Source organism: Tarenaya hassleriana, unplaced genomic scaffold (assembly GCF_000463585.1).
Source record: "Tarenaya hassleriana unplaced genomic scaffold, ASM46358v1 Cleome12, whole genome shotgun sequence".
Taxonomy (NCBI): domain Eukaryota; kingdom Viridiplantae; phylum Streptophyta; class Magnoliopsida; order Brassicales; family Cleomaceae; genus Tarenaya; species Tarenaya hassleriana.
This window is the reverse complement of record NW_010962392.1, coordinates 586883-601613: the sequence shown is the minus strand read 5'-3', so window position 1 is coordinate 601613 and position 14731 is coordinate 586883. Positions and strand designations below refer to the sequence as shown.

The following is a 14731-nucleotide window of genomic DNA, read 5'->3' as shown; positions in this document are numbered from 1 at the left end:
TTTAGGAAGACCCCATATTAAACCTTATTGTATGAGATTAAACTAATATTTGAAACAAAATAGTTCGACTAAAAGTTAAGGTTTAAAGTAATATTTTCAAAGCATAAGATTTTATATTTCATCAAAAGGATTAGATTTCAGTATAAATTCTTAAAATTTAGAATTTGCTTTTATTTTGATAAAAATGTAAAGTTTAAAACATAGTTGTCCAATAAATTAATTTACAGTTTATTTATCTTTCTTCCTTTCGAATCCCATAAGTTTCGGCCCATAGGAAAACAAAGCCCATAATGTAAGTAGAGGGCCCTTTCGATGAATAAACCCTAGAAGTTTCCCTCCTTTAGCTCCCACGGACTTCTTGCCTCTCGAATTTTTGAAACCCTAATCGCTCGATTTCTCCGGCGAAGTGAGATCGCCGGTAACTTTCTGTTTCCGCTTCTCGTTACTCACATTCGGTGGAAAATGTCGATGTCGAAGAGCTCCAAGATGCTTCAGTTCATCAACTACCGGATGCGGGTGACGATCCAGGACGGTCGGCAACTGGTCGGAAAGTTCATGGCGTTTGACCGCCACATGAACCTTGTAATCGGCGATTGCGAGGAGTTCCGGAAGCTTCCTCCTGGGAAAGGCAAGAAGATCAACGAGGAGAGAGAGGAACGCCGAACACTCGGTCTGGTGTTGCTCAGAGGTGAAGAGGTTATCTCAATGACTGTAGAGGGGCCGCCTCCGCCCGAAGAGTCTCGTGCGAAGTCAGGTTTGGCGGCGGCGGCTGCTGGTCCCGGAATCGGCCGTGCTGCCGGTCGTGGAGTACCCACCGCTCCGCTTGTTCAGGCTCAGCCTGGACTTGCTGGTCCTGTTCGTGGAATTGGTGGACCAGCTCCGGGGATGATGCAGCCCCAGATTTCCCGTCCGCCGCAGTTTTCAGCTCCGCCGGTGATTCGGCCTCCGGGACAGATGCCTCCTCCTCCTCCAGCTTTTGCTGGTCAAGGCCCTCCACCTATGGCGCGAGGTCCTCCGCCGCAAGGTCCTCCTCCGCCATACGGTATGAGGCCGCCTCCGCAGCAGTTCCCCGTGCCACCGCCTCAATATGGGCAAAGACCCATGATTCCTCCCCCGGGTCCGATGATGAGAGGACCTCCGGGTCCGCCCCCGCCCCGTCCCGGAATGCCTCCGCCGCCTGGTGGTGTTCCCGTATTTGCTCCACCGCGTCCTGGCATGCCTCCGCCGAATCCCCATAATCAGCAGCAGTGATAGGTTAGCAACGCCTGTGTTTTTGTTTACTGTTTGAGCTGTTTCATGGGTTTGTGGAAGCATAGTTTGTTCGAGTAAACTCATCAGACTCTAATGTGCGGCTACTGCCTTCGTAACATAGCTGCAATCCCTAAGTCTACTGATTTGATATCATAGCTTGGAAAGTTCGCAGCTTGTTGATGAGTATTTTATCTTCAAAGTGATTTCTTGAAGGGTTGATTGTCAGCTTATTTGATCCTGCGTAATTCATTTCTATGGATAACTGATGTAGAATCTCCTCTTTCCCGGAACCTTTAAATCTGGATAGCAATTTCGTGTATGCATACTGATCTGTCTGATTCCCCAGTTAGAAGCATGAACCTGTGATTATCTTGGTTGCTAGATGGCATGCTTTGTTTAGTTTTCCCAGATCCATTTAGAGCGACGTGGATAGAATGGTGTTCAAATTAGCTCGAATAGACATGGACAGCTTGTTTGCTATCCCTCAAGAACCAAGTCTGGAAAATTTGTCTGGCATCAGATGATCTTTTGCTCCACATGTGTTTTTATATACTCTTGAAGTTCTCTTAAGCGTGATTTCCTAAATTTGGTTTACTAGATCATCTTCTGAGGTCATACCTGGTGGACTGAGAAACATGTAGACAGATGAATGATTACTTCAGCTTATTATCTGGAACTACTAGTTTGTCAGTCTTGTAGATGAATGGTGATCCAATTTCTCTCGTATAAAGCAAATCAACTTTGATAATTCTTTTATGCAGTCTGATTTTCAAAGTAACAAACTGGTTTGGTGTGGTTACTGCAGCGTAACAATGCTTTGTTTTGACTTGTGGTTATTGGAGCCACCAGATCCACAAACCCCGGAGAATTAGGTACTGATATTTGAGTGCATTACTACAAAAATGTTGTGGAAGATCCGATAGTAAACCTTGTTAATTTTTACATGTCTTCAAATCTGTACTCGGTACTCAGATCTATTATGATAAGATTGTAGTCTTCTGAACTTCTGGAGATTGAACCGTGTGTCCAGTTATCACTTTCAGTAACATTTATGCAACCTTAAATTGCTGATGAATATGGTGGGTGAGTCTTTCACCCGCCATCCACTGCACTGCTTTGCAAAGAGACAGTGCGCACTCCGGTTTCGGCTGCAATCACCACCTTGCACCTGCACCACCAAAGCACAGAACTTTGAGACGGGTTTTGTTAGCTCGTCCCCATGATCTCGGTATGGGATTGTTAATAACTTAGTCTCTGGCTGCAAACCGAGTTCTGATTTCTGAACACCGACACGTGATTTGCTATGCCTGCTAAATGATGAAAGAGAGGAGACGAGGCTAATAACCTGGTTTTGATGACAAGTCCATGATCTACTACCCCATTGATCTTATCAAGGCTTTCAGCCACCTGAACTGTTGGAATTCACATTGATCATTAGTGTACAGGAGAGTGGAAAGCTATGGAGAAGAAGAGGTTCAGAACAAGAAGGGGAGAAGGAAATGGAATTGGGGAAAAGCTTACTGAGGCTTGGTATAGGAGTTGTGAATATAACATCAAGAATGTTATGACCTTCTCTAGTGACAACTGGAAAGTCCCCTCCAAGAGGGCCTGCATCTCCTATGGAAGGTCTTCTCCACACCTTCAAATGAGGTGCCAAAGGCATCAACATGAAGGAGAGTCTTGAGCCAATTTTTCGGGTGGATGCATGTTAAGACCACATTATTATTTACCTCTGCATCACCTAAGTACAGGTCCTCTATCTCTTCAGCTGTGGCCATCCAGTTGAGCTTGCAACATGAAATTCCAATTTCCAAGTGTTATTTTTGTGTTCTTCCTTTCAGGGCATATATATATATATCTCAAAGAGTTCATTCATGCTTACAGATTGAACTAAGACAGGGACAGAACCTTCTAGACCAGACATGTACTGTTCTTCTTTGATCATGAAGGCCACCTCATGGGCTGCTCTTAGAATCGCCTGCAAGCAACAAAGTGTAGAAAGACTTCACCTCTTTGTACAGTGTAAAGAGGGAGGAGATGGCAAATGCATCACCTTCTGTTGCAGAATTGTATCATCTTGTCTTCGACGTCCAATGACTGCGACAAGTGTGTTCTCTTCTATAACATCAGCGTCATCAAATGCAAAATCAATCTACAGGTTTGAAGATTTGAACAGTCACTCCGCGAGATTTTAACTGCGTAGCTGTACGAGGACTGAAACACAGACACAAAGAACAAGTTACAGAGACAGAGCAAAAGCAAGGGAAATCACTTGGAAATCATCTCGGAATTGTTCCAAGGGAATTCCTGCTTTTGCTGCTTCACTCGCACTGGATGCAGACCTTACACATTGTTCCGAGACAGGAAATCAGACAAACAATGAACACTGTACAGAGAGATTGATGATTGCAGAAGATCGAGATGAATGTAACTGTAAGAGCATAAGCTCACATGGGCACGCCTGTTACATCGCCTATAGAACCTGAGCGAAGCTGCTGACCCAGATACCGTATAGCTATGTCCGAGGCTTGTCCGGATCCCAACCCAACGACCATCCCACTCTTTATGTAATTATCCACCTGAAGAAACACATTTCCTTTCGATACCCAGAAAGAAAGTTCCAATCTTTTCGTGTTTTTTTGGAAACCCAGAAGAAAGAATTGAACACAATTTTTATTTTTGCCCCGAGACAGAGAATTGCGGCAACAGGTAATAGAGAGAAGTGACAAATCGTACTGTGTGTCGAGCTGCTCGGAGAAGACGGGAGGTTTCCGGAGAGAAGTTCGTGGAAAGGCCATTGGTCGTGGAGCAGCGGCGGCTCGTGAAAGCCAAGGAGGGGAGTGAGAATGGGGCCGATGATGCTGCAACCACCACCACCATGTCCACACACGATCATTCCCCCTCGAGTCACACACGCTCATAGTTCTTATCCCATTTTTCACGTGTCTATCATGTGTGTGGTCTCTAACTAAGAGAGAGATTAGACCCGACATGGCATGACAAATCAGGACCAGACACAAAGTGGATGATTCTATTTGAATGTTTAATGTTTTTGGTATGGAGGTCAAATGAATTATCAGATAGAAGGATGAAATGAGAATCAGACAAATTTATTATGTAACCATTGAACATACAAGAATTTTGTGTTATTTCAATTTGCCAAAGGAAGGGTTCATTGTAAAGCAATGATCTATATATTTAGCCGAAAAAAATAGCACAATAAATTTATACAATTGTTTTCATGATATAAATTTATATCTTGTAGTCACTTATATATATATATATATATACATATGATTTCATTTCAGGGTACCCATTATAATATTATTTAGAATAATGAGAAAATGAGTATCTTATTTTTTTTATTTGAAATGTGCAAGATGAAATGTAGTAAATCTAGATTACTAATACTCTACATTTGCTATGTTAATGGAAAATTATTATTATTTTTGGAACCCATACATACATACATACATACATACATACATACATACATAATCATGGGCAATAAATAAAGGGAAAGGAAAAGAGGCCGGGGAAGGAGAATCCTATACAAAAAAATTTCATCTTTCATTCTTTTGGGTTCTTTAAACATGTGGGCACCAAAACGTGGCCGCCCAAATCCCACACCTCAACACCACTCACTCACTTTTCTCTTTGTAACATTTTATAAATACAATAATAATATGCTTTAGCTAATTAAAAATAAATAAAATCTCCCTTTTTATAATGTGTTTTTTTTTTTGCTGTTTTTCATTCAAGTTCCATGTAAAAATGGAAAACAAACATTTGATATAAATAGTCAAATGAAATATACGTCTGTATTCTCCAAAGATATAAAATAATTGGAATTTATTTAAAATTTCCTATTTATTTCATTTTTAATATATATGCCTAAAACTTTTATTAGCTATATTACACTCGTAATTATGATATATCATCAAAGCGCAAAGAAATTATATTGAAAATATTTCATACATTCACAAAATTTCTTTTTTTTTCGGCGGAAATGTATAAAAGTAAAAATAAAAAATTGTAACGTTGAGAGACAAGGATGGGCCAACAAATGATGGTGCGACCCATTAACCCCTTCATTTCATTATTCGCCTTATAAACTTTAATAATCCGAAATTTTCTCTCATAGCCATCATCATCATTAAAATCCACTAAACGTCTCTAAAATATAAAAAAGGAAATAAGAAATTATGAAACATTTGTAGATAAACTATTGCGACATTATAGGGTGTTGAGTGGTATAAACAATTGCATTGAGGAGTATCTAAATTGTGGAACATTGTAGATCATTGGGCAAGCTAGCCTTTTGGCTTGTTATATTTTGAGTTGGATATTTTGTTTTTATTTTTCTAAAATTATATAAAATTATTTTATACATATTTTCAATTGGATTGTATTTGAATTCAAATCGATTTTTCATAAATAAAATTGTATAAATTATTTTAATTTAATTTTCTACTTATTTTTTTATTATATTGGTTTGGTTTTAAAAATTATACCAAAAAAGGATTTATATTGAATTCATTTTTTTTACACTAACATATTATTTGATTCGGTATTATAATGTTCCAAAAGAGTATAATGTGGGGTGTTTTTTTAGTCAATTAAAATAATATACATCAGACTTCTATTATCGGAAAATCATAGTTTTCCGGTACAATTTAGAATAAATACATCAATGATTGATTGAAAATAAAAAAGGTAATAATTTGAAATATACTAAATACAGAAACTATATAAATGCAAGACCGTACGAATGAAATTGCGAGTGGATAATATATTGGATGAATGGATTATGGTCTCTAACTAAGAAATCATTCATATTTACATTTTACAATACCGACCGTTCCGGTCATTTTTTTTTTTTGTGAATTGAAAAAAAAAAAAAGAGTCCCGACAGCCTCCAACAGCTAAAATTCGCATGATCACACAAGCCAAAATTCCATTTCTCTGTTTTCCAATCACATTATTGTACAATTTTCTCTTTACTTTTGGACTTTATAATTAAAACGTTCAAATTCACAGAATCCGAGAAAAGTTGCAGATCGCTCGTGAGTTTCGGCTTCTGCTCTACCACACATGCAATGTATGTATGTGTATATATATATGTGTGTGTGTGTGTGTTATTGAATTGTATTAATAAGCACTCGCTCTTTCACCTTCTCCGACACGAAAAGGCGACTGCTTTTACTGGCAATTCCACTTGTTCGCCATGAATGCTTAATGGGTTCTCTGCAGCTTTTCTTCTCTTCGTATCTTTTCTGTCTTTTCTTTATTCTCCCACCATTTCGCATTGCCGGTTTCTTTGTGGCTTCTTCGTTGGTGAAGCAGCGATTGGTGGGTTAGGTCGGTTTCATGAAAAGTTGCAGACTTTGAGTATAATAGGCATCCTTTCCTGCGTAAAACCACTGAACAATCATCCTTCCTTTTCTTCTTTCTGGGGACAATGGGGAAGATTTCATTGGTGGGTTTTGGGATTTTCGCTGTGTTCTGTTTTGGGTTTTTGTCGAACACCTTGGGACAAGATGATGATTCCGACATGAACACTACTGCTGTGTACCTTGTCACTCTGAGACAACCTCCTACTGTTCATCTCTTTGAAGAAGAAGAGCTCAAACGGGTTGGAAATAGTCACCATCGGTCCAAAACCAACCATGGCGGTACCTCAACCTTTACTAAGCCAAAACCACTACCAAGGTACAGAATTTTGCTTCGTTGTTCGAATTTTCGATTTCAATAGTGTTAGTATGAATCCAGGAACTTCAACAATATGTTCTCAACTAGTCTGGGAACTGGATTTTGCGTCTATTTCGTTCAGATTTTTGGTTCTCTTTACAATTCTGTAAGCTGAATTGTTATTTGACTTGATCTCGTCTTATTTGCTTACTATCACTGCTGAAGAAACCACTTGCCACAATGGTGGGGTTCCCTCTTGCTTCTTTCTGTGGGGTTCACATGTAAATTGTTTGCTTGTTAAACTCCAAAAAGTTGCATGGAATCACCCAATCTTTTGACCATACTTCGGTTCTTTTTGAGTATAGGAACATTTCGAGGAGGACCGGCCATGGGAGGTCGAGGAGGCCGTCTATTGCTCAAGCCCATGACTCTTTACTGAAAAGGGCATTGAAGGGGGAGAAGTATCTAAAGCTCTATAGCTACCATTATTTGATCAATGGATTTGCTGTTCTTGTTAACCCTCAACAGGTTTTTGCAAATTTGGCCGTCTTATGTGAAAAAACTTGGAAAGAAGCACTGTTTTTGACATCTTTCCTCTTAATTCATCTCTTAGGCTGAGAGGCTTTCAAGGAGAAGGGAAGTAGCAAACATAGTATTGGATTTTTCTGTCAGGACAGCAACAACTTATACTCCACAGTTCATGGGTCTGCCACAAGGTGCATGGGTTCAAGAAGGTGGATATGAAACAGCTGGAGAAGGAATTGTTATAGGGTTTATAGACACTGGCGTTGATCCAACTCACCCGAGCTTCAATGATACCGGCATTTCTCAGCCTCCATATCCGATCCCTAAGCATTTCTCAGGCGTTTGTGAGGTCACACCAGATTTTCCAGCAGGTTCTTGCAACAGGAAGCTTGTTGGAGCCCGCCATTTCGCAGAGTCAGCTATAACTAGAGGAATATTCAACTCTTCTGAGGATTATGCTTCGCCTTTTGATGGAGATGGCCATGGCACGTATGTGAAGCTTCTGGTTATGCTGAAACTATATACAATGCTATGATATACTCAGATTGTGGCTAAAGATTGTGTTATCATATATATATATACAGGCACACAGCTTCTGTTGCAGCAGGTAACCACGGGATCCCAGTGATAGTTGCTGGGCATGACTTTGGAAATGCTAGTGGGATTGCTCCTCGTGCACAGTGAGTAACTAAAACTTGATCAGTTGTGAAAGTTTTTTTGCCAAAAGCATTGGATTTCTATCTTATAGTTCAACTACTTCTGACTGTCTGAATGATTCTGGTCAATAACACACATTAAATGGAGCTAAGTGTCCACAAAAACTGTAGTTTCTTTAAAGCCAGATAGTACACCCACTAAATATTCTCCCACACTAACTTAGGAGGATATATAGAGCACATTGATATATAGCTTTGCTCAAAGTTTCTTTCCACTGTTTTGCTTCATACCCGCTAAGAAATTTCAATCTTTACCAGCGTTTCTGTTTACAAGGCATTGTATAAGAGCTTCGGAGGCTTTGCTGCAGATGTTGTTGCTGCTATAGACCAGGTAGAAGCAACATGACCATAGTGCATTTGGCTTTTGTTTTCGAATGATTGTTTTAATGTTCTAATCCAGTCCGAAGTGTGAGAGTTATCTGATGATTTGAGTGGCATATGATTTCAGGCAGCTCAAGATGGAGTCGACATAATAAGCCTATCCATTACCCCTAATCGGCGTCCTCCTGGTGTTGCCACATTCTTTAATCCAATAGATATGGCAATTCTATCAGCAGTAAAGGCTGGAATTTTCGTTGTCCAAGCGGCTGGAAACACGGGTCCATCTCCTAAGAGCATGTCTTCCTTCAGCCCATGGATTTTCACAGTCGGTGCTGCTTCTCATGATAGAGTTTACTCTAACTCTATCGTCCTTGGCAACAATGTAACTATTCCAGGTGTAGGACTTGCACGTAAGTCTTTCCTAACTATATATCTCATTCAAATCAGATCATGAGCTATGTTTCACCATCTGTTATTTGTTACCAACTAAAATGGTTATACGTATCCGATGTCTAGCTTGATCTCTGTCTTATTTCTTCCAGCTCCTACCGACAAAGGGAAGATGTACAGGATGGTATCTGCTCTACATGCGTTGAACAACAGAACCTCTGTTGATAAAGACATTTATGTTGGGGAATGCCAAGATCAGGACAGTTTCAATCAAGATCTTGTAAATGGGAATCTCTTGATATGTAGCTACTCTATCCGCTTCGTTCTCGGGCTTTCCACCATTAAACAAGCTTTAGATGTTGCAAAAAACCTCTCGGCCACTGGTGTTGTGTTCTACATGGACCCATATGTCTTCGGTTTTCAGCTTAACCCGACTCCCATGGATATGTCGGGCATCATAATTCCATCCCCGGAAGATTCCAAGGTGTGAACATAATCTTTTTCTTCTTGCATTGACAAATTTTATCGATGGGTTCAAGACATCCGAAGAAATGAACGCTGGTTGATACTACAGTTCATGTTGACTCTGATTGGATTTCTGATGTTATGAAATGCTTCACAGGTTTTACTTGAGTACTACAACTCTTCTCTAGAAAGAGATGGAACCACCAAGGAAATTGTCAAATTTGGTGCAGTGGGAAGCATTGAAGGTGGTCTACAAGCTAATTTCAGTGACAGAGCTCCCAAGGTTATGTATTACTCAGCAAGAGGACCCGATCCAGAAGACAGTTCTCTTAACGATGCTGACATATTGAAACCCAATTTGGTAGCCCCCGGAAATTCCATATGGGCTGCTTGGAGTTCCGCTGGCACTGATTCGGTCGAGTTTGAAGGTACATGGATCTGATCTGATAATGAATTCAGACAAGAAGTGTTCTTTGTTCTTTTCCTACAAGTTTCAAGCATTGTTCTTTTTTGTTTTAGGTGAGAAATTCGCTATAATGTCAGGGACGAGCATGGCTGCTCCTCATGTTGCAGGGGTGGCTGCACTAATCAAGCAAAAGTTCCCTAATTTCAGTCCTTCAGCCATTGCTTCTGCACTTTCAACAAGTGCTATTCTCTTAGACAATAAAGGAGGGCCGATAATGGCTCAGCGTGCTTACTCCAATCCCGACCAAAACCAATCTCCCGCAACTCCATTTGATATGGGAAACGGTTTCGTTAATGCAACTGCAGCTCTGGATCCGGGTCTGATTTTTGATACTAGTAAGTTGAATTTTCTTAACACTAGCTTCTTCTTTATTTTCACTTCCATATTTCGGTTTAACTGAGTTTGAACCCATGAGTTGCCCTTCTTCTGCAGGTTTTGAAGATTATATGTCGTTTCTTTGTGGGATCAATGGATCCGCACCAGTGGTGTTCAATTACACTGGGCAGAACTGTTGGTCTAGTAGTAACTCAACCATCACTGGTTCAGACCTGAACTTGCCATCCATCACAATCTCAAAACTTAATGGCACCAAAACCATTCTCAGACTAATGGCAAACGTTGCTGTAAACGAGACCTATAGTGTCGGTTGGAGCCCTCCTTATGGTGTTTCAATGAAGGTATCTCCTACTCGCTTCTCTATAGCCAGCGGAGGAACTCAGCTACTTAATGTGACACTTGACGCATCGAAGAACAGCTCTAATGCCAGTTTTGGGAGGATTGGACTCTTTGGAAACATGGGCCATGTTATAAATATTCCGGTATCTGTTAACTTGAAAGTCACCTCAAGTTGATTAGCTCGGGTAACCGGTTGACTCCTTTTCCTCCATTTGATAAAGATGTCTTAACTAATTTTTTCATTCATTTCTCATGTAAATGCCAAAGGACACTCATTGTGTAAGGTACATTTATTTGATACAATGCAAACTAGAGAAGCTTGATCAGACTTTAAAACACAAAGGTTCTACACGATCTGGTTTCATGGATTCCCTGCACTGCCGTTATCCTTGCCCGGGCTTGGGGGAGAAGGCAACTTCTCGGACTGCTCAGCTCCTGGAGTGGTAGGAACAGAAGGGAAGGTCGGTTTCATGAATGGAACGGGAGGGTACTTAGGGAAAGGCCAACCAGGGAATGGGAACCTAGACTTGAAAAAGCCAGCCACCATTGTGTTTGCAGGATCCACCTTGAATCCCTTTAAAGAGGAGGAATCACTGACGGAGGTATGATCTTTCTCGCCTCGGGAAACAAGCCATGCTGGAGCTGGAAATTCTTCCTTGAGCTTATCTGCTGAAGCTGATTCTGACGATAGTTTCGCCCGGGAGCAGATGGACGGGCTAGCACCGAGGAGAATGAGAACAAAGGTTGTCAGAACGAGAAGATGGAGATAAGCCCTCGGCATTGTCATGGTGACTGGTATTTCTTCAGAATTTTGATCTCAGAGGATTTTGTGGAGTCTTGATTGTGATGATGATGGATTTGTGTTCGTGGGTTTGATTTATAGTGTAATGGATGATGATAAAATGTGTTAGGAATTGAACAGTTAGTGTATCAGAATTAACGTTGTATGTCTACTTCCGACCTAAACCACTCCAAACTCAAAACTTCATGTCATGAACGTGAGAGAGTCTCTTCCTCATTGGTGGGAAGTAGATTACTCTCGGAGATGATAATCCATTGTTTCGCTCAATACTTAAATGTTACATTTTTTCTTAAATATAATCTTGCATTACATATCAACACTTGCTCAGTTTTCTTGCCATTATTATTTCTAATTATGCCGTTTGCTCATATAAATGCCAACAACAACAAGATTCTACAAACTGAGTACCCTTGTTTTATTCTAAACAACATATGCCAGAATCTCTGAAGGAACAAAACTAAAACCTGAGTGAGTGGCTGTTTCTTTCCTTTTTTGTGTGTTCATCAAGAACCCTTCTTCTCCATCTGATCCACCAGCGAAGAAAGCTCTTCCCTCAGCTCAGTGCCACTTGATTGTCCACAGAGAAGTCCGTGCATCAGTATAAGCTCCTCGGGTGTCGCCTTCGTCAGCAGCCCTCTCAAAAGCCTTGTGTCTCGATCCAACGAAGGATCTGGTGCCGCCTCTTCTCCCGTGTTCTTTTCCCCTACCTTAGTCGAGTCGAACCCGGAAATTTTTTCCGACTTGTAGTTCCAGTACTCCTCAAGCTGATGATTTGGATCAAGAGTCTCGACTGCCTGGGCATTGGCAAAGATCAAACGAGAGAAAATGACAGAAAAAAGAAAATCATTTGCTTGTTTTGTTTTGATCCAAGGGCATGTACAAGACACAATTCTTAGTCATGGTGACTTGCAAGCAAGACGAGAAAGTAAAAAAAATAGGCGACAAAAAACGGGAGCTTTATCATCGGACAATTTAGTTTCAGAGGATTGGGCATGGGCAAAGATCAAACACAAGAAAATGAAAAAAAAAAAGGAAAACCATTGGCGTGTTTTGATCCAAGAACATGTACAAGACATGATCCTTAGCCATGCTGACTTGCAAGGTAGACGAGAAGCTAAAAGAAAATAGGCGACAGAAAAGGTGGGAACTTTATCTTCGGGCAACCAGGAAAGCATGAACCTTTTTTACCGTCTTTTCCTCGGAGGAGAATTCTCAAAAACATGATTAACCAGATTAACCGCCGAGTAAAAGCAAGCATATTACCTGGATTATTTGAGGGGAGAGAAATCCAAACATTTCAAACCCATTGACAGTCTGCAATGGCAGCAAAGAGGATGACGGCTCAGGTGGTTGATTGCACCTTTTGAGGATTTCGAGCCTGAGCCTCTGTATCACCATTTCCCAGCATTTCTCAGCTGATACGTTTGAGAAGTTCTCGCTTGGGAATTCTTCAACTGAAACCTGAAATACACTAAAAAGAATCAGAAAGATCCGATGATGTTGCAATCATCGTTCTAATTGGCTGTAACACAGAGATCGAACATATTGAACTCCAAATTCTTGAAACCACAAAACAATCACCCTACCCTGAACAATGGACCAAGAAGCCCTGCGTCCAGAATCTCTGAGATATAGTAGGTTACTTTTGTTGGATCAAGAACACTCAAGAACTTTACACGGCTTTTGAATCCTGCAGCCGTTAATCAGAAGCAAACTCTTAAGAGGGCAATTAAGAATCCAAGGAAAAATCTCACACAAACACGTAAAATATGTCAATACAGTATTACCTTTTGGATATATTGCTTGCTTAGTGCACCAAAGCTTCTTAACAACAAGAGATCCAGCTTGCAAAAGTTCGACAGAGTGACCTAAACTTTCAGTTGCTCTGTTCTGGTCCCTTTTAGAAGCATTTACCAGTAACCCACCACCATCTATATTCGGCAATCCACTATGTTCCACATTTCGATGCATATGTTGTTTTTGAGATTCAACCATTATCTTCTCCTCATCCAACTTACAGATGCTGTCGAGATTTTCATCATCAACAGCTTTCTTGTCATTGTTTTCGTCACCATCATGTTTCAACTCCACCAGCTTGTTTGTGCCAGCATCACTTTCTAAGCCTTCGATACCTAAATGGGAAGAACTTTTGTCACAACATTTATGTGCCCATACTTTCGCAGCGTCAAGATCGCCTTCCAATGCTTTAACCATTGAATGTAACTCATCCAAATTATGACGGAGGAGGACAAATCTCTCACTGCTTTCACATGAGCACAAGTCTTTTGCATGAGTAAGGCACGCATATCGGTCAGGGGAACACTTGCAGCTTGAAGCAGACAGATGCAAGTCATAGAAGCACAAAAAGCACTCCCTTTCTCTCTTTGAGTCAAAATCATCCTCCATATTTAGCAACCTAAAGCTATTTTGAAGACGGTTTAGCCTTTCGTCCTCCATCTGCACCCGCTTCTGCAATCTTGAATATGTTAGTTCCGGGAACTGTGCCTTAAATATATGTTTGACTCGTTTTAGTGTGTATATATTTGCATGCATAGCTTCTCATGCGCAAAGAAATGCATCAAGAGACACATCAGTTCCTTCCTACATAAATACATATTCATTTATAGTCATAGACCTTAGCTCAGATTCTTAATTATTCAACTATTCTTCACCTTGACTGCTTTCGTTAGCAATCCATCCTCACGACAAACCCTCTTCCACCTCAGTATCTTAGGAGTTTTCTTCCTCGAAACCGAAAGCTCCCATAAGGATTGAACAGCTTCCTTAGCTGCTCCAAGAAGCAGCTTGTCATGCGACAATGAATTCTTCCGACGTTGCTTACTGTAGAGCTCGACAGCCTGCTGTCCATGCGCTAGCCAATCAACGGGCGCGACATTTACTGCTTCTGCAAAGTTAAAACCACAATTAAATCCCGAGTGGTATGCCCTTGGAAAGGTAAGAATGAATTCTCCACTGTTCTGGACAGTTCGGTAGACAAGTACTCCTTCATCCTTTAAGATTGAAGGAGATAACTGAGTGACCTGACAAAAAGAAAGTATCGTAATTATTAGATGCTTCTCTCTGCAAAAATTTTGAGGCATGTACTGAAAAAGGAGATTCCAGAAATTAGTCTCACAAGTTCATGCATCAAGTCCGGTTGTTCTTCAAACAAATCTGGAAGATGCTTTTTCATTGCATTCTCAAAAGACAAAGCAAGGTCTCCAGGGATTCCGTACCATATTTTCGGGTCACCCATGTGCAGATAGTTCAAGGAATAAAGATGATGATCTTCAACATGCTGTTTCAACCAAAGGAAAGCATCATTCCCAAACTCAGGATGTATGCATCAATTCTGCCCTGACATTCTTTGTTTCCTTACCTTCCTTCGGTAAGGTAAGCATGTCTATCAAAAATGGATTTCCTGCTGTA

General features: G+C 40.6%; 5 protein-coding genes across 10 annotated transcripts in view; 2 read left to right on the top strand and 3 right to left on the bottom strand.

The window, feature by feature from the left end:
- Window positions 1–330: 330 nt before the first annotated feature.
- Window positions 331–2269, top strand: LOC104806243 (small nuclear ribonucleoprotein-associated protein B). Of its 3 annotated transcripts, none has more exons than XM_010531045.2 (2): window positions 331–1254; window positions 2057–2269. In XM_010531045.2, exon 1 carries the CDS (start codon window positions 463–465, stop codon window positions 1249–1251), a length of 789 nt encoding a protein of 262 aa, XP_010529347.1. In that variant the 5' UTR covers window positions 331–462; the 3' UTR covers window positions 1252–1254; window positions 2057–2269. The 3 variants fall into 3 exon arrangements, with proteins under 3 accessions (XP_010529347.1, XP_010529348.1, XP_010529350.1); XM_010531046.2 differs by having other exon boundaries at window positions 2013–2269; XM_010531048.2 differs by lacking the exon at window positions 2057–2269 and adding an exon at window positions 1850–1990.
- Window positions 2102–4291, bottom strand: LOC104806244 (probable ribose-5-phosphate isomerase 4, chloroplastic). The gene is made up of 9 exons (XM_010531049.2): window positions 3988–4291; window positions 3703–3830; window positions 3524–3593; window positions 3305–3403; window positions 3134–3229; window positions 2982–3038; window positions 2773–2890; window positions 2597–2663; window positions 2102–2419 (listed from the first exon to the last, which is right to left on the bottom strand). Exons 1-9 carry the CDS (start codon window positions 4129–4131, stop codon window positions 2344–2346), a joined length of 855 nt encoding a protein of 284 aa, XP_010529351.1. The 5' UTR covers window positions 4132–4291; the 3' UTR covers window positions 2102–2343.
- Window positions 4292–6314: 2023 nt separating this feature from the next.
- Window positions 6315–10821, top strand: LOC104806241 (subtilisin-like protease SBT2.2). The gene is made up of 10 exons (XM_010531043.2): window positions 6315–6963; window positions 7308–7470; window positions 7556–7956; window positions 8052–8147; window positions 8442–8514; window positions 8632–8914; window positions 9047–9378; window positions 9517–9787; window positions 9879–10160; window positions 10258–10821. Exons 1-10 carry the CDS (start codon window positions 6713–6715, stop codon window positions 10674–10676), a joined length of 2571 nt encoding a protein of 856 aa, XP_010529345.1. The 5' UTR covers window positions 6315–6712; the 3' UTR covers window positions 10677–10821.
- LOC104806242 lies at window positions 10717–11567 on the bottom strand. The gene has a single exon (XM_010531044.2). The coding sequence runs from the start codon at window positions 11285–11287 to the stop codon at window positions 10862–10864; it is 426 nt and encodes a 141-aa protein (XP_010529346.1). The 5' UTR covers window positions 11288–11567; the 3' UTR covers window positions 10717–10861.
- A 77-nt stretch (window positions 11568–11644) lies between these two features.
- Window positions 11645–14731, bottom strand: part of LOC104806238 (probable lysine-specific demethylase JMJ14) — a 6024-nt gene continuing 2937 nt past the window's right edge. For 3 of the 4 annotated variants that reach the window (XM_010531034.1, XM_010531035.2, XM_010531036.1), the window contains 6 exons: window positions 14439–14600; window positions 13975–14343; window positions 13090–13771; window positions 12889–12992; window positions 12566–12763; window positions 11645–12096 (listed from right to left, as the gene is read on the bottom strand). In XM_010531034.1, the coding sequence (XP_010529336.1) occupies window positions 11806–12096; window positions 12566–12763; window positions 12889–12992; window positions 13090–13771; window positions 13975–14343; window positions 14439–14600 (1806 nt within the window). In that variant the 3' untranslated portion in view covers window positions 11645–11805. The remainder of the gene's footprint in view (window positions 12097–12565; window positions 12764–12888; window positions 12993–13089; window positions 13772–13974; window positions 14344–14438; window positions 14601–14731) is intronic. The other variant, XM_010531037.1, reaches the window with a different exon arrangement.